Below are 19056 nucleotides of genomic sequence, written 5' to 3' on the forward strand. Positions count from 1 at the left end.
AACGATTCTAGTAAACATACGGATAGGGGGGCCCACAGGCATGGATTGCTTAGGGCATCAAGTAGTCTTAATCCGTCACTGTAGGTAATAGGTACAAAGTTGAAATGTGCTATAACAACAAATAATAAGAATTTCAAAATTCCTACAGCTTGATTTGCATGTCAAAGTCAAAGGCTATATCTAGGTAATTTAAATAAGATCAATAAATAAATCGATGCCCTCATTTTATTTTGCATACGCAAGATCTACCTACTATCAATATAAATTTTTCAAAGATCGAACTATTGTACATTTTCGATTGTCTATGTGCAATGACGCGTGGCGCCGGCCAGAGACAAACGCCATTTTTTTAAACTAAAACGTCCGTATTGCATCATAATGCCGAAAGACAGCAATTAAAGTATTTAAACGAATTAAATACTTATGAGGAATTATGTAGGTTATGTATATAATACATTACATTACATGACTACCCATATAAATGCGAAAGTGTTTGTTTGTTGGTCGTCCCACTTTCAACCTAGTGATTTTTTGCATGGATAGGTAAGTACCTATGTACCTAAATAGTAAAAGACCTGGACTCTGGAGAGACATAGGTAACTACAATACCTAGGCTTTTTACGATTTTTGATGTCTAAGTCAGAACGACACAATTTTTAAAGGCCCGTCCGTTAAACATTTTGATTATGTACCTAGTTACTTACGTACAGAGATAGGTCGCTTTTATCCCGGAAAATCGATGTCCCATGGGATTTAAAAAAAACCTAAATCCACGCGAACGAAGTAGCAGGCATCATCTAGTAACCTGATAATAATTTATTTTTACGATGAAGTACCTAACCTTCATTTGTCATCGAAATGTATCATTGTTTCAATATCTCATTTTTGTCCCATTTCCGCGAGCATGTCTACCGGCCATTTGTAATCTAACCCGGGGGGCTTGCCTACATGAGACGAACGCAGTTTAGCTACCACACAGTTCAGAAACTGACATGCATCTGAAGAGTACCTATAATAAAAACACCACGTTCGATCGCCGCGTCACCGGCTGCAAAACACCCTCGAGTCGAGTCTGCTCTTGCGCATATCGTGCAAAAGGATTTTTTTTTTAATTTATAGACTAACGCTTGGCTGCAATTAGACCTGCTAGCAAGTGATGATGTAGCCTAAATGCAGCGCGCTTGCCCAGAAGTTGTCTATTCACTGTTGACTTAAAGGTATCAATATTAAAAGTGGAACTGGGAACTGATGCCGGAAGGGCGTTCGATATCCTAGAGTTTGTGAGACCGCGAATGCGTTCGCTTCTGAATAGTAAGTACCTAGGTACCACAAACCACACAGTATTCGTTAAGCCATTGCACACTATTCAACTAGTCACCAACAATTCAAAATATGATTATTATTTGAAATTACGATTGCCCTGCACTATCAAATTTTTTTAATACAGTTGCTCAAAAAGTGGCGTATTGCAGGGACGTATAGCGTTCGGGATGTGGGCTATTACATACTCGTGCTTTTTTTTTACCTTTCCCGCACTCGTGCTTTTTCTTTCCCAACTGTCAAAATAATGTCTATTAAAAAGAAAAACAAACCATGAAGTTTTTACTAAAAAAAATTTATGATTCATGCAAATACGTATATTTCTAAAAAGAAGCTACTAATTTGTTTCAATATCAGATTAATTAATGATTTGATTGAATGAGTTTGGTTAGGTTTCATTTCATTTCATCTCATTAAATTTCATTTTCATTTCATATCAATTAAAAACTTCTACTGAAGACTTGGCTGTATGGCATAGTTCCCTTTGCCTACCAGAATGGGTGAAGAAAAAAAAAACTCTGCTTATATTCTACGGTTGGCGCCATTTTTCAGAAATTTTCTTTGCGAGTTTAGTTGTTGGTTGCACAAAATGAGTGATTTTGACCCTAGTTTTTTATATCTATTAACAATAAAGTTGTTTTAAATTAAATTAAATTAAGTTAGTTGAGTTTATTGTGTTTTTATTATTACAGTAGAACTCCAATTATCCGAACTCCGACTATCCGAATCGCCGATTATCCGAATCACAAAAAATTGTCCAAAAAAAGTCTAAGTGCGCTATTATTCTTCCCCCCGCGAAGCCAGTGTTTGCGCGTCAAGTCTTGACTTGACTTGTCTTAACTTGCCGTTGTGCCTACACTGACTTCCCCCCGCGAGGTCGGTGTAGGCACGGCGGCAAGTTAAGACAAGTTCCGGCGCATTGCAGTCACGGCGCACCTGTCATTGTTTGTTTTGATTAGCCAGTGTGCTATTGACCTTGCTCCAGGACGCTACTCTTTCGCTACGGCTTACTTTTGTTTGTGCGTGTACAATACTGTATTGTTTTTATACCATGGCTTCAAAAAGAAAACGTGTTGTGCTATCGTTAGCGGACAAACTGAAAATTATAGAGCAACTCGATAAAGGTGTAACGGGTAAGAAGTTGTCTGAGATTTATGATGTTGGACAAGCAACAATTTCTGACATTAAAAACAGTAAGTCAACACTTTTAAACTTTGTTTCGGTGCTTGAAAATGAAGATGGAAGTTCCTCCAGGAAAACAATGAAGTCAGCAACCAACAAAAATTTGGAAGATGCCGTGTTTAAATGGTTTTTGCAGCAACGTTCTATGGGAAATCCGATTTCAGGTCCAATCCTTTGTGAAAAAGCCAAAATCTTAGCAGAAAAGCTTGGTTATTCATCTTTTAAGGCTAGTAACGGCTGGCTAAGGAATTTTAAATTCAGGCATGGTGTACGCGAGTTAGATTTGGCTGGTGAGAAGCTTTCAGCAGACTCTGCAGCTGCTGAAAATTTTATTGAAAAATTTAAAACTGCATCAGAATCCTATGATCCGGAGTTTGTTTATAATGCCGATGAAACTGGCCTTGTTTGGAAAGCATTACCAAAAACCACTTTGGCTTCTAAAAGGGAATCTAGTGCCCCTGGACATAAGGTCAGTAAAGAACGTGTTACAGTGCTTAACTGTGCCAACTCCACTGGAAATCATAAACTGCCACTTCTTTTGATAGGAAAGTCAAGAAATCCAAGAGCATTTAAAAACGTAAAAAAACTTCCACTCTTCTACAAAAGTCAACCCAAGGCCTGGATGACTGCAGCTTTGTTTACCGAATGGTATGATGAAGTGTTTATTCCTGAAGTGAAAAAGCACCAAAAATCGGTGGGAAAAGAAGGCAGTAAGGTGCTTTTAATTGTTGATAACGCACCCACTCATCCTACAGCAGAACTGTTGGAAAGAGAGAATGGGCAGTTTAAAACGACGTTTTTGCCTCCCAATGTTACAAGTTTGCTGCAACCCATGGACCAGTCTGTTATTGAAACAATGAAGCGCCATTACAGAAGGCAACTGCTGAGAAAACTGCTGATCGAAGGTGCTGAAGATGAAGAATTGGTTTTGGCAAATCATAGCAAAATAAATTTAAAGGACTGCTGTTACATGGTAGCGGAAGCTTGGAGTTTGGTTACGGCAGTGACGCTAAGACGTGCGTGGAATAAACTGAAAGGCCTACCGTCTGAGAAGAACAAAAAAAAAGAATCTGAAGAAAATGAGAAACAAGAATATGGAGAGGATGATGATGATGAAGATGCGTTGTCACTAGAGGAAATAAGAAAAATGATTGTAAAAATTCCTGGTTGTACAGAAGTAAGTGCTGAAGATGTAGGAGAGTGGATGGCTTGTGACACGTCTGACCCTGGTTTTCAAATTCTCAATGACGATGAAATTGTTGTAAGTGTGAGAGAAGATGTTGAAGTGGAAGAAGAACTTTCTGCTGATGTTGAAGTAGACGCTGGACCATCAGCTAGTGAAGCATTTGCCGGCCTCGAGACTGCTTTGAAGTGGATGGAGCGTCAGCCCGAGTGTGACCACTTGCAACTGCTTACCGTCAAGCGAATGCGTGACCTGGCTGCCCGAAAACGGTTGAAGACCGCAAAACAGCTTACATTAACGGAGATGTTTAAAAAACAATGATTTTTATTTCTAAACTTGTACATAAGTACATTTTATTTATATTTAAAACATGTGAAAATTTCATGTTTCTTTCATTTAATTCAATAAAAAAATAGTGCAATATCAAAACGTAGCTTTTATTCTCTCCAATGGCAATTTTTTAAAAAAAAATCCGATTATCCGAATATTTGATTATCCGAATGGGTCCCGGTCCCCATTAATTCGGATAATTGGAGTTCTACTGTATATTAAATTGCTTCATTATTTCGCAACTGTATTAAAAATAGTCGTTCAGTACACGTGCGGAACCGTCATTGCAACTCGTTCCGACTGTCAACCCTCGCCTTCAGCTACGCCTCGGCTCGGGTAGACATTTGTCGGAACTCTTTGCAATGACAGCCTTTCCGCACTTGTAATGAAATATACTATTTCAATTTTTTTTAATAGCCAATGCATGATACCAAATGCGGGATGATGCAAGGATTCTAACAATGCCCAGTACATCCAAATCTGTTCAGGCACTTAGAAGTTATGGTGGAATAAATCAAACTTACAAAAGTAGATACATGAACCTGATCGCAATGACCTCTGGTTGGCTGACACTCGCTTACTATTGGCTACAATGCATTGTTGCAACAAGAATACCATGAATTAGCCATTCACAACAATTGCTATTGTAATAATCATTATTCAGTCAGGTAAGCAAAAACTCCGTCTACTGTACGATGGCTAATCTGTGGCACAAGCTACAATCCATCATCCGGATTTCGGCACGGCCGTCCACCGCCAACACACTTTCTTTCCTTGTAGTTTTATTACTTACATAAAAATAATATTAGATTAGATAACTCATTTGGCAGGTTTCATTAATCGTACACAATGATGAATTTGAAAAGTAGGTACCTAACTTAGCTAAATGTCAGGGGTTTCTTTCACAAAGGCAAAAGATTACAACTATCGTCATCATCATTAGCAATCGATAGACGCCCACTGCTAAACATGTCGCTAGACTTCCACCGCCTGAAGTACAGGTCTTGCGCCGCCTGAATCCAGCGGCTCCTTTCGACCCGTTTGATGTCGTCTATCCGCTTAGGTCTCGGTGGCGAGTCTTCCACCGCTGAGCTTTCTGGTGCGAGGTCGCCATTCCTAGCATCTTAGTCAACCCATAAGGGAGTGTAAATTAATAGGGGTTTGAAATTTGTGTAGTCCGCGCAGACAAAGTCGTTGCAGGCTAGTTTTCAAATAAAACAGCAAAAAGGTCAGTTTATACAATTTATTGTCAGGTCAGCTGTGCCTACGCGTCGGCGATGGTGACCTCGACCTCGACCCCTGGCTCGATGTTGATGGAGGTGATCTGCTTCACGATCTCGGACGGCGAGTGCAGGTCGATGACGCGCTTGTGGATCCGCATCTGGAACCTGTCCCAGGTCTTGGAACCTTCACCGCAGGGCGTCTTGCGCGTCGTGATGCGCAGGATCTTGGTTGGCATGCGGACTGGGCCCTGGAAATATTTCAAATCTGTTATTAGGAAACAATTATAGTTCTACTAATCCATACTAATATTATAAAATATGCGAAAGTGTGTATTATCTGGTAACTGTTCACCCTCCACCACTTTAACTAATTTTGGCACAGAGATAGCCAGCAGCTCATGAAAGAACTTTACATGCTACTTTTTATTCCAGAAAATCAGTCTCTATAAGATTCCCGAAAACACTCACTGAGCGAAAAAATAACTCACAATGTTTTGTGGTATAACGTCCATGACGCGAAAGTCGTGCTAAGGCTCTTATGAAAATGACTTCAACACAGTGGCAATGAGGAGAAGCGATGATACATGTAACCACAACACGTTACGAGCTATATCTTTCATTCAGTAAGCAGGCCTTTGGGCTTAACATAGATAATACAGACCTACATAATGTTCTTAATTTCAATTTAAGTAGTACAATGTAAACTCATAAGGATGAAATATAAATACATATTGGTGTAGCTTCCCTATGAGCAGAGTACTGCACTGACAGCTGATACACTGCACTTTGAAAAGCACTGCTTTAGCACCTGTGAGGTGAACACAACTGTATGGAAACATTTTGTGTTTTCATCTAGGTGCCTATCTCCTTTCTACACTAGGATGACTTCCATATTTACAGTTAACTAGCAGATGTGGACATAGATTTAAAAAAAACCCAGTCAAGTGAGAAGGGTGTTGTACCATCAAACAAGATATGTTTTCAACATTTTCATGTGCAACATTGCAAGTTAATGACAACAGCTATGTAATTTAGTGAATTAATTTTTTCATGAACACATATTAATTTTTTTTGCGATGTGAAACCACAAATTCACAGCTCTCTGATTTTTCATTTACTTGTGCTACCTACCTGCCACATGATAAGTGGTCAATGGGAATGGGAATGTGGTCAACGGGAAAGTGCTCTATAGGTTTTCTTGACAGACAACAAAGTCCTAAGGGTTCCTTTTTTCCTTATGAGGTATGGAATTCTAAAAACTCTTAATCAGCACAAATGATTTTAGGCTTATTTTGTGGTTAAAAACATAATGTAAATAAGAACATACCATGATTAATATGATAATTTGGGATGATTGATTCTTTGATTCAATTACATGAGTCATGATGCAGTGCTGTAAGAGGTGAAGTTTAAGCTATCGTGGGTAGTATGAAACTACCTGATTTCTTGTTCTTTTAGCTGGATCTTCACAACTGGGTCGAAATATTGATAATTCAAAATCATCATATTAATTGTGGTTTATATCCACCATTTACATAATAAAAAACCTGCACCTGGTCAAGCATAAAGCAAGAAAATCCAAATACATATGATAATGTACCTTCACACTACATTATACAAAACCTGCACTCTGTACAAGCATATAGCAAGAAAATCCTAATAATGTACCTTCACACGCAGCTTCTGTTTCTTGGCACCATTGATCAAGTCAGAGCAGACCTTCTCCAGCGAGCGTACATTGCGGGATGTGAGGGTGATGCGGATGCGATGGATGGGAGACACCTCCGCCTGGGGCTTCTCAATATCTTTGCCTGACACTACGGCGGCTGCCTGGAATAGAAAACAACAAATATTTTTAAATCTAAATGGAGAAACAAAATAAAAAAAAACCAACACATAGTTCACTCAGTCTACTGGATCCACAAAACTTGAGATCCTGCATGTAGGTTATAATTTAAACAACTCCCAACATAATCTAGTCTAAAAAAAATCATGCATGCATATCACTATTACTAGTTATTACTAGAAATATTTAAAACCACTTAAAATTGTTACAGTCCTTTACTAATAACAATAAAATAATAAACTATCACTAAAGTTCATAATGAGTAGGTAAGCACTCTAATTCATAATTCCGATCTTTAAAATAATTAATATTATTAGAGCTAACGTTTAGCCAACATTGTTATTTACAGCAAAGGCCTCTAAATATTCAATATTTAAGAGCAAAAAGAACAAAAAGTAACACGTGTGAACATAACCTATAACAGTGTAAACATATTTTAAAAAGTACTTCTGTATATCAATTTTTTGGAAATTTTGCAAGGAACAAAGAAAACCGCTTTTACTTACCATGTTGATGCGATTTCCCGGTCGAGATAAACAACTTTTCTAGTAAAAATTGCTCAGCGCTGAACCGGAGAACAGCGAACTCAAACGTCACTTTTTCAAAGAGAAAAGAAAAGAAAGAGTGGGCATAGACCAAGACAAGAGAAAAACCTTTTATGGTGGCGCCACATGCTTGCGACAAGCTATATTTAAAAATCACAGAGTACTTTAAAAAAATACAGTTTCCCTTGGCTTCCTGCCAATCCACTGCCAATCTGATCTAAAGGCAAGCGCCGGCAAACATACGCAAACATCCTATCATGCTATGGCAACTTAAAGCTATGGGAGTCTAAGACTTTTAGCAGCGCCATCTATGAAAAGGATAGGCTACAAAAATATGACGGATTACGCAGTGTTACTAGACTAAAATATACAATTACAAGATGGGAATTTGTACAAGTTAAAAATCATCCTTATTAATTAATTTATCATTGAATGATAGAAAAAACACACAAAAAATATGTCAATAAATAAATGTACCCTAAACTCATTTTTGGCTGTAATGATATAGAGTAATTTATTGTTCTTTACTGATGCCCTATGTAAAAATGGTCATATTTAAGTTTTTACTATGGCATTACTTTATTGCAAATGGCTGCGTATGAGTTCCAAGTCGCTCGTATTAAACTTTTGCAATATATCTTAGGTATGGTTTGTGTAAGTAGGTCCAGTATGTCCTGTCCTGTCCTGCCCGGCTAGCATGGGCAGTAGATAAAAATGATATCCACTGATTTCTATGACATCAGTGGATATAATTTTTATCTACTGCCCATGCTAGCCGGGCAGCTAAGTACAATTTTATTTGAGTAGGTACTACATTCTATAGCTGTACCTATAGGTAGCTATATATACGATATGGCAAAATTTTGCCTAGACAAACACTAGAGGGCGCTCACTCGAAAGGACCGCCCATAGAACCCGACAGAACCCGAGTTGCCTGTCTATACCCAGTATAATATTGTAGTCTTTGCATCCTATGGCGGCTCCACATGCTTGTCAGTGCTTGTTGCTGCAAGCATGTGGAACCACCATGGGATGTTAAACTGTGGTACTATCCTCTAATAATCTGTGATTTAAGTGTTGCAAGAGTTGCAAGATTAATTTTCCTCTTTATTATAATAATTTACATAAGGCACATTTTGTTAAGTTTGTAATTTGAAATAATACGAAACTTAAATAACGTTATTTTATTTTATAACATTTATGGAATAGTGAGAATAAAACAATAAAAGCTTTAAAACAAATTAAATTAGGATATATAGGTACATATATGTCTGTTAGGGTTTAATTAAAATAATAATTACGGCTACAATGTTACACCTTCTTCCAATCATCTTCATTGTTCAAACATTATTCAACATTAAACTCTTAACTTGTTTGTCGAATTTCCTGAAAAATAAGATATTATACAAATAAATTAAGTTATAATTATACTTGTATAATACTTATGTAATATGTGCTTCATAATTATTATACTTACGGTGAAGTGATTTGGTCTCCAGGCAAGTGGAAAGGGTTACAAATAGCATCAGCATATAAAGCATGGAGCCTACGAAGCGCAGTCCTAACTTCTGCATCTCTTATGTTACTTCCACTGGGAGATGTTGAACTTGTCACGAGTACGAGTTTAATACGCGTGTTAGTAACGTAGCCATATCTAAAAATACAATTGATATTATTAAGACACATACAGATACAATAACACACGTGTAAAACTCATTCTAAAACTTGTAGAATCTATAATTTGTGCTACAGGTGTCATTCTGTTTTGAACTGTTAAAACGGACTGTATAAGAAAAACATTCACTATTCATAAATCACTCCGACGACGCTATGGCATTTAGATATTACATATTTTTTTAATGATACAGCGTTGATCTTTTGGTAAATTAAGACAAAATAAATAATTTACATTTTATGAGTATCAGTTGAATACAGTAGGCCAAGATAAAGGTCGCGTAGATCGGTCCGCGCTGTGTTTGCACTTGAGTTGGTGTTGCTAGTATTAGTTGTTGATAGTCTTTCTTCTAACGCATCGAGAGCAGTGTGAACCAGCCATTGCCTTGATAGTTCATTATCCGTACTGGTGTCATTGCCGATACCCCCAATGTAGAGTGGTGAATTCTGGAAAAAATAAATGATTTCAAATCAGCAAATTCTTACCTACCCAAGTTTACCCTACAAAATGGGGAAATTTTGGACACATTGTCTATTGTTATTATGACAGCAAGCAAAACTTGACGTCTGAAAATTTCAATTTCTGAAGGAAAAGTACTTAGTACACAAAGAAAAGCGTAGTTTTCGATTTATATAGTATTCATTGAGAATTTCAAACCGAAAATGTGCTAAATTCAATAATTTGAGCAGAACTTTATCAAAAATAAGTGGAAAAACTTACATCTTTGCCAATAACAGCCACACAAACAGCCATTGCTTGCAAAATCGAAGCGGAAGTGAATTGAAACGTCAACATTGAACATGACTTTCGATTTGTTTAATTGGCGGCATTTTTCAAATTGGAGACCAAAACACCATTAATTTATTAAAAGTACATTAATTACTTTTAAAATTATCTTATCAAGGATTCATAAGGCATTTATAAATGTATTTAAATTTAAATAGGTAACAACAAATTGTGTTGTTTTGGGTCTGACGCGACGTGAATTATTTTTTTAATAGTTACGCAAGTAATAATTAGTGTGTCGGTGATAATTTGATAAATCAACAAGTGATAACAAGGGAACCAAGAAAAACTATTACGATAACAGATGATTCACTGTTTCTAACCACACTGTCGATGTGTTTTCAACACATTTTTTGTGAATCTGTTCAGTTAACGATATAAAAGTGTGGCCGATAATTTACAAGCTTTTGACGATGGCGGAACGAGATCGAGAGAGAAGGCGGCGAGAAAACGAAGATCCAGGGGAGCTTCTGTACGAGATAGACGAGAAAGGTCAACAAGTTGTAGTCAAGTCTGTGGAATCAACATCAAGTGCGTACCTTCGGTTTACAAACAGAACCTCGCGCGCAGTAGACGTGTGGTGGAGGGACTTTCGAGGCGCGAAAAGACACTATATAAGGTTAGAAGCAGGCGCATATTTCGACATTAACTCCTTCATCACCCATCCGTGGGAATTCACCGATGTAGTAACTAAAGAAAGTTGTGTGATAAACAATAAGCCCATATTCAGACCACCGAGGAATATAGGTGGTATGATGTATAGAACTAATTGGAATATAACAATAAGGGTAAGATGCCTGCGAGACACTGCATTGCTAGCTTTAGCACAACACCTACAAGACCCAGAGGCGGTATATGCCCTTGGTTTACCCCGAGTTTTAGCGGATGAACTCCAGAAATTAATCTTAGTATTCCACAGGCCACGGACGCCTCCGCAGCGTGATTGACGACAGATTATCTTCACGATTGTTGTGATGATCATATTCTTGTATCTCACATGGTGTTATTTCCATTACCTTGTTACCAAGGTATTTGTCAAACTTTTCAAATAGTTAGTCACATTTCAGATCAAGTGCATAAGCAATCTCATAACAAACATGGTGAACTAATATGACCAATTTGTTTTGGTCTTTACATTGTGCTATCGAGGCTTTGAATGAGTGTTGGAATCATTACCTAATAATAATAATATTATTATTTAGTATACATTTTAATATATTCTAGGCTTATGTTAGTTAATTATATTATAAGTAAATGCATTTATCATATTTTATTGTTGCACCAACAATCCTCTGTAACTGAAAGGTATTTGGTGCAAACTGCAAAGATCTTAATTCTTATGCTTATATTGTCTGTGATAAGTATTGTTTTGTTGCGAACAAAATATTTATAGTTCTCTATTGTCTATTAAAACAAATTTATGAATTATATTTGTTTAAGTAATGTAAGGAACCATTCAGCGGTGTATATACTTCACACTTGACTGTGTATAAGGGCTGTTGCAATATTGAAGTAGATACCTACTTACATACTATTATATTAACATGCAAGCTTTAGACTGTCCATAAATGTTGCAACTTTCATGGTACACACTATTGATTCTGGACAATATAATCAATAATATTACAACAATGATTCAAAAAAAATTCAAAATATTTTTATTCAATTAAGTAAACTTTTACAAGTGCTTTTGAATCGTCAAAATAATCTACCACTGGTTCGGAATGCCGTTCCCACCGAGAAGAACCAGCAAGAAACTCGGCGGTTGCTCTTTTGATGGACAGACAGCGGATGCTTAACAATAGGGGCCCATTCGGGTTCAGAACCCAAAATGAGCTGGTTAGCTCATTTTGAACTGATTAGTGATTGTTTTTCTAGCTAGGTCGGTGGGTAACCACCCTAACTTTTAAATAGGAAGTCTTATGATGAAGAGGCATTTATTTTACCCTGATTTTGAAAATCAAACATTCAATGTTTATTGTATTACTGTACTTAGTACCTAAATTACATATAAATTACTGTACATAATATACTATATATATAATGTAATTGTATATAAGTCTAAAGTATAATAGGTATACTAGTAGTGCTTCATATAAAATATCTAATTTTATACTTACTGATAAAAGTGATAATTATATTTAAGTACACTTCAAATGTAAAGGAGCAAGATAGTTTTTCATTGTTTCTATTCCATTTACCTATTAACTACATAAGTAAGTAAGTAAAATGTAAGTAATATTAAGTGATCACAGTCAAGGGCTAGCTTGTAATTGAATGAAAACAAATAAGTACTTAGGTACCTACTGTTATTTATTTATGGTCGGTATGGTTCATGAACACATTTTAATTTGGATAGAATCAGGCGTTACTTTGCGGAAGTTCATGTTTAGCAAGAAACAGTTAAAAATTATTTTGCTATAATCCGCCAACAGAAAAAATCTGTATGGTCAAACATGCAGTTACAAGCTAAGCACCGCTTACCTCCCCAACCAAGCAAAAAAGCCAAGTTCCCAAGCAAGCACTGCCACCACCACTCACATGCACCACCACACAAGACTTTTCCACTACTCTCAAAAAGTAGTGAAAAAGTAGAGATTATAGCAAAATAATTTTTAACTGTTTCTTGCTAAACATTTTAATTTTATTTTGTGGCGTAACCACAAATTCACGGTTTTCAGATTTTCCCTCTTACGTGTGCTACAAGACCTACCTACCTGCTCATGATTCTAGGTCTACGGGAAGTAGGTACCCTATAGGTTTCTTGACAGACATACAACGAAGTGATCCTATAAGCGTTCCTTTTGCATTTTGAGGTACCTATGGAATCCTAAAAATGTAGTAGGTAGGTAACTTACTTTTATATTTTCAAATGATTCACCATGCCATACTAATAGGCAAAGCATATTCACAAAATCCATCCAGTCGGTAGATGATTACTTTTACAGACAAATATTTTTGATGACATCTTGCACCTCCCTAGTAGTTCCATTCACAGTTTAAAAAAAAACCGGCCAAGTGCGAGTCTTACTCGCGCACCGAGGGTTCCATACTCAGGTATTTTTTCCGAAAAGCACGATAAATCAAAAACAATAATGCATAAAAATAAATAAAAATCTGGTTTAGAATGTACAGGCAAAGCTCTTTCATGATACCCCGCTTGGTATAGTTATCCACTGTAGTTATCTTACTTTGAAAATTGAAACATATTTTTTTTTCGTAACCACAAATTCACGGTTTACGGATTTTTCTTGTACTTGTGCTATAAGACCTACCTACCTGCCACATTTCATGATTCTAGGTCAACGGGAAGTACCCTATAGGTTTTCTTGTCAGACAGACAACAAAGTGATCCTATAAGGGTTCCGTTTTTCCTTTTGAGGTACGGAACCCTAAAAAGACATAGTAGCCCACTCAGTAGCCATTGATCTCATGGTAAATGATGACCACGATGACCCTTCAACATAAGTATAAGGCTAGTGACACAACAACAATTTTCAGTAGCGATTAGGTTAAGGAAAGTTAAAATAACCAGTAGGTATGTACCTACTACCTAGGTACGTAATTTTATTGCATAAATATATGTTTTATTTGAAATCATAAATGATATGTTGTCTATATTATGTTTCTAAGATTATTAAATATATTTTGTAAGTCATCACTATGTGCCATGTCTATTAAATAATATTAATGTAATTATAATGTACCTAATTAATGCTGAAATGTGTATTTTAAAATGTCTGCTATTAAAATATGACTCTTTTATAAGTTTAGTTTTCTTTTTAAGCCCTGACCCAAAAAGAGGGGTGTTATAAGTTTAACATCTGTGGCATCGTAACTAGCTCCTAAACTAATGAACCGATTTTAATTTACCTAGTTTTTTTTTTTGTTTAAAAGGTGGCTTGATCGAGAGTGTTCTTAGCTATAATCCAAGAAAATCAAAGAAGGTTTTGTACGAAAAAAATATTTTAATATCACTCGGTGAATCAGCTATGTAGAACCAACTGATGTCAAATGTGCTCAGTGGCTACCATTCTGTGTTAAACACTGAGTTAGCGAATTACCCCACTGGATATGACAGTGTTCTCTTCCCGAGGATGGGGCTGCATGTTGTTTCCACGAGGGATCACCAAATGTGGCTCTTGATGTGTAGAGAGAACAGCAGGCTTTCTGAATGTGTTCCATACAGGACAGGGTGTAACCCAGAATGCTAGCAAAAATCTATACTACATTAACACAATCCAATGCCAATAACCTTTGTCTTGTCTTGTAGTTTAGTAGATTTAATATTTTTCAAACCCGCAATGTATAGCGCGCAAAACTCGGATCAATGCTCCACCTACGACGCGGCATTGACTTCGAGTGGCCTATTTACGGAACGTTCGTTGACCTCTAGCGTCAGTCAGATGTTGTACTTGCAATATATAACTTTAAAAAAAAATCTGTACTAATCAGTACTATTGCCTGTCTTCTTTTTCGCTAGCGTTCTGGATACACCCCATATATTGTTCGAAGAAGTGTTTAATTATTATTGGAAAGCATTTTACTGACGACACTGCGGTAGGGCCGATTTTGGAGGCAGCTAGATTGGAGTAGTCTTGGGTGGACTTTACACATGGGTCTGCCGCTCATGTCGGATGCATATGCTCCGAACGGTGCCCGGTCGATCTCAGATCCGACCTAGAATGACCGACACAAGATATGTTTAGGAGTCAATTTGCCACTTTTTCATCCTAAGTCAGCTCTGCCGCAGTGTCGTGAGTAGAATGCTTTAGCGGGCAGCTAACTGTTAGCGGCGAATAAAGGTGGTATGGCTTTTTTAATTTTCTCAGACTTGACAGAGTTAAAATGAGACATAAACTTGTTCTTAGATTTATTCTATTGTCTCTGAATCAGTCATATTATGGTCTCATTTAAACTTTGTCTTGCCAAAGTAACCTCTGATATGACAGGATTAATATACCGTTCGTTAAAGATCAACAAAAGGAGGTACTTTTGTTGCACAAGTCAAAGTTCTTAATCTTTTGACCATTAACCACCAGTTACGAGTTTGCAGCTCACTAATGTTTTTCGGTTGAGTTTAACTTTGCGGTAACTGGAGTTTTAACTGCTTTTTATGCAACTGGTCCTTAATAATAAAAGCCCAGAGTAGGGGGTATAAAAAATAATTTATTGTAAAAAAAATTGAATTAAATAAAATGAAAAATCACAATTCCTAATGGCAAGTCAACAGTTAAAATCACTCGGCATTCTTCATTTCCTTGTGTAAATGCGCCACTATGGCGACCGCGCCGCCCGGGATGAAACGAATAAAATTGTCTGCGGTTACCGGCCCCAGTGCGTACATGCCCTTAGGCGCGTTCAGTATCTCATGAGTACTCTTATCTATGGCTATGGGATTCGATCTTCCATCTACAGGTTTATTCGGGTCCATACCGAAACCTAAACCAGAACTATACGGGTTGACGGGTTGGCAATCGCAGTCAATTTTCTTAACACATTCATACGGAATGATATTTGTATTAGTATTTGTACATTTACATTTCACAGCACTAGTGTTGTCACTGTCTATGTCTAAGTTTCCCTCGCTGATTTTCCGTTTGTTACAGTTGGTTACGAGGCATTTTGTGTCCGTGTTGCCATTTATTTCGTTGTAGTTCAAGTATCTGGACTTGCAGCTCTGTATGCCTTGCTCGAGGACATTTTTGAGGTTATTCCAATGGCTTTTGAGGAAACACAGTCTTTGGCTCTCTTCTTTCTTCTCGATGCATTTGATGCATTCCTTTTGTACATCTATTTCGTTTAAACTGAAGTTCGTTTGGAGGAAGAATAGGTCTGGTTTGGAACCGATAAGGATAGCTATAAGGCATACTGTTATTTCTAGCGTCTCATTAGTGACTAAGTTAAGTAGTTTGACCCTCTTAGGCTGTAGGATCTCGTCTTCTTCCTGCTTGAGTTTGAGCGAGGCTTCTTCGCGGGCTACTGGGTTGATTTCCACTATCATGTGTTCTGGATACGGAGTGTAGTATGGATGGTTTCCTGATGGGCCGTCGAGCATCATTTTGTATACCTGTAAACATAATATATAAATATTAAATAACTAACATTTTTAATAATAAATATATAAATTTTATGAGTTCCAAAAAGAAAAATATAATTTTGCTTAAAATTACCCTCGAACCCCAAACTAAGTATCCAACTATACCGATGTGTAAGACCAGGTCGCTCCGTTGCTCTGTAGTGGCGTGATTGAAGAACAATCCAACACACTTTCGCATTTATAATATGAGTAGTGACGCTTACATGGCAGTAGTCCGGGTAGGCGACTGGCGACAGTTTGGCAAGCGAGTCGGCCGGGGTGCGGTGCACGTGGCTGACGGGCAGAGCCGCGAGGCGCGCTAGTCGCACGGCGTCCGCCGCGCTCACTCCCGATCCCACCACTAGTACCGATTTCTCTGGACTGTCGCCTTCTGCAAAAAGAGTTATTTTTTTGATTCCAAAATGACATAATATAAGTTGCTCAATAAACTTTTTTGTAAACTCTATAATTTTTATAATAGAGTTTACAGAATAGTTAAGAGTATATTATAGAGTTTACAGAGTAGTCAGATTTTTATAGAGTTCACAGAATAGACAGAATGTATTATTCAGTTAACAGATTTGTCAGAATGTACACAAGAATACAGTTTATAAAATGGTACAAATGTATAACAGATTTTACACAATAGTCAGAATGTATTATAGAGTTTACAAAATAGATAGAATGTATTATAGAGTTTACAGGATAGTCAGAATGTATTATAAATGATGCACTAGTCACCTGTAGTGGCTAACAGATGCAGAGCCCGCTCGACTTGGTCCAGCGAGTGTATGGCGTGTCGAGAGATGTGTGCGGGTAGTACATTAGGTCTGTCCCCCGCGCCGCACGCGATTATAACGCGGCGGCACGCGTACCGGAAACCGCAGCCTTTAGACTTGTCGTACCTGGAACAAATTATATCCAAATTTTTATTGACAAACTCAGGAAACACTGAAGCGATTTTGAAAATTCTTTCACCAGTAGAAAGCCTCGTTATTCCTGAGTAACATAGGCTATTCAAAATGGTACTGGAACTGGAATGGTAATGGTAAATGGTAAATGGTAAATGGAATTGATCCACAAAGAGAGAGAACTCGTGCGAAGGAAGCTCGCTTTCTTTGGGTACTTACAGAGAGGAGGATAATTCTCATACCCAGAGATCAGTGTTAGAAGGGTTAATAGCAGGCAAGAGCTCAAGGTCACCAAAAACGGAAGGTTGGACGATATAAGGGGGTCTTAGTTACCCGAAATTAAAAGAGGTGGCTTTAAATAGAGAAGCTTTTAGAATGATTATCACCAAACTTCGTTTCGAAAATGGCACGCGATGAAGATTCAAAAACATTAGAGATCCCTAAGAAAATTGTAATGAGCTACCCGTGTGAAGGCGGGGCGGGCCACTGGTATAATATATTTTCCTGTATGCAATACTGTTCAAATCAGACTTTTCTCTTACACTACATTTGTACGACGAGTGACGGAGAGTCCTCTGTTAATATCTTACCCGGAGACCCAGAAGTTGGCGGCGCGCGGGCACGACTGGTGGCAGGGCGGCGGCGCGCGCGGCGCTCGCGTCACGCTCGTCACCGTCACGCCGCAGCGGAAGTACCTCTGACAAGGGAAACCACTCACGATTAGACCATAGCATACTAGCCAAAACTGTAACGTCATCATAAATACAACATGGCGACGTGTTTCTCTCATTTGCCCCCTACATATGGATGTAACAAATTACATGGGGTGGATAGAAACTAAATACAGCCCACTATAAGTCTCATTGGCATACTAGATGGCGCTAGTAGTACGGTGCACCGCACTAACAATGACTCTCTGTATTCACCTGTCATCTCATCATCTGCACTCGACGGCAGGGTCTTCTACGGTTGCCAAGCGAAGGCCAAGGGGGCACGGGCCTCGAGGCATGGCCTCCTTAGCCGGGTGAGGCGCAGGGTAACTTTGTACTCTGGTAAAGATCTTTTAGACGGGATTTCACCGAATAAGGCCCGCCATCTTGGCTTAAGGTTATCAATCCGAGGTTGGTCTCTGTGTGCACTCCACTCTGAGGTACTTTAGTTCTTCACGACTATACTAGATGGCGCTAGTAGTACAACATACCGCGCTAGCAATATATCTCTATATATTTACCTGCAGCTTGCACGCCTGCACGTATCGCCTGCAGTAAGCAGCTACAGCTCGCGCAGGCACTCTGCCGGTACTTTTATCCCCCACCCCGGCGTGTGGGGGAAGCGAGAGCCAGGCCCCGGGGGACAAAGTTCTAACTCCCCCGGGAAACGTGTGCCACGCACCGCCTGGGGGACCTTTACCCAGGACCACATGGTCAATCTGAAAAGATGAATTTTTTCCCTTTTTAAACGGCTGACTCGACCCGTTTTTGATCGTGTGCTATTTCTGAATTGTTTATTAATCATATTAAAGAAGACCTACATTTAAAAAAAAAAAAAAATCAGGATTACATTTGCAGGAGTTTTGCAGATATTATGTTAGCCTCCCAACCCGGGCTTATTGCCTGGCTATATGGCCATGGCTATAAATAGATTAATCAGGAAATTAATCCATACTAAATTACCTCTTTCTCGACGTCGTACCGCCACTCTATGAGCGAGTCTTCTTGCATGCCTAGATCGGCGCAGGGCCGCAGTAAATTGTCTACCTGGAATCAAAAATAAAACATTTATAGCCTTTTTTAACCCCCGACCCAAAAAGAGGGGTGTTATAAGTTTGACGTGTGTATCTGTATCTGTCTGTGGCATCGTAGCTCCTAAACTAATGAACCGATTTTGATTTAGTTTTTTTTTTGTTTGAAAGGTGGCTGGATCGACAGTGTTCTTAGCTATAATTCAAGAAAATCGGTTCAGTAGTTTGAAAGTTA

At 38.1% G+C, this 19056-nt stretch overlaps 5 protein-coding genes across 7 annotated transcripts in view; 2 read left to right on the forward strand and 3 right to left on the reverse strand.

Moving 5' to 3' along the window:
• Positions 1-2371: 2371 nt before the first annotated feature.
• On the forward strand, positions 2372-4006 carry LOC123865007 (jerky protein homolog-like). The gene has a single exon (XM_045905815.1). It carries the CDS (start codon positions 2372-2374, stop codon positions 4004-4006), a length of 1635 nt encoding a protein of 544 aa, XP_045761771.1.
• A 1238-nt stretch (positions 4007-5244) lies between these two features.
• On the reverse strand, positions 5245-7747 carry LOC123865727 (40S ribosomal protein S20). The gene is made up of 3 exons (XM_045906941.1): positions 7591-7747; positions 6907-7068; positions 5245-5486 (listed from the first exon to the last, which is right to left on the reverse strand). Exons 1-3 carry the CDS (start codon positions 7591-7593, stop codon positions 5280-5282), a joined length of 372 nt encoding a protein of 123 aa, XP_045762897.1. The 5' UTR covers positions 7594-7747; the 3' UTR covers positions 5245-5279.
• Positions 7748-8883: 1136 nt separating this feature from the next.
• Positions 8884-10172, reverse strand: LOC123865725 (trafficking protein particle complex subunit 2-like protein). Its single transcript, XM_045906939.1, has 4 exons — positions 10025-10172; positions 9539-9750; positions 9107-9283; positions 8884-9015 (listed from the first exon to the last, which is right to left on the reverse strand). Exons 1-4 carry the CDS (start codon positions 10097-10099, stop codon positions 8970-8972), a joined length of 510 nt encoding a protein of 169 aa, XP_045762895.1. The 5' UTR covers positions 10100-10172; the 3' UTR covers positions 8884-8969.
• Positions 10173-10309: 137 nt separating this feature from the next.
• On the forward strand, positions 10310-12403 carry LOC123865724 (von Hippel-Lindau tumor suppressor homolog). Its single transcript, XM_045906938.1, has one exon. It carries the CDS (start codon positions 10504-10506, stop codon positions 11035-11037), a length of 534 nt encoding a protein of 177 aa, XP_045762894.1. The 5' UTR covers positions 10310-10503; the 3' UTR covers positions 11038-12403.
• A 2836-nt stretch (positions 12404-15239) lies between these two features.
• The window catches only part of LOC123865719 (oxidative stress-induced growth inhibitor 1-like), a 47090-nt gene continuing 43273 nt past the window's right edge, over positions 15240-19056 (reverse strand). For all 3 annotated transcript variants that reach the window (XM_045906932.1, XM_045906931.1, XM_045906930.1), the window contains 6 exons: positions 18754-18837; positions 18312-18509; positions 17671-17777; positions 16911-17074; positions 16394-16560; positions 15240-16160 (listed from right to left, as the gene is read on the reverse strand). In XM_045906932.1, the coding sequence (XP_045762888.1) occupies positions 15330-16160; positions 16394-16560; positions 16911-17074; positions 17671-17777; positions 18312-18509; positions 18754-18837 (1551 nt within the window). In that variant the 3' untranslated portion in view covers positions 15240-15329. The remainder of the gene's footprint in view (positions 16161-16393; positions 16561-16910; positions 17075-17670; positions 17778-18311; positions 18510-18753; positions 18838-19056) is intronic.

Source organism: Maniola jurtina, chromosome 5 (genome assembly GCF_905333055.1).
Source record: "Maniola jurtina chromosome 5, ilManJurt1.1, whole genome shotgun sequence".
Taxonomy (NCBI): Eukaryota; Metazoa; Arthropoda; class Insecta; order Lepidoptera; family Nymphalidae; genus Maniola; species Maniola jurtina.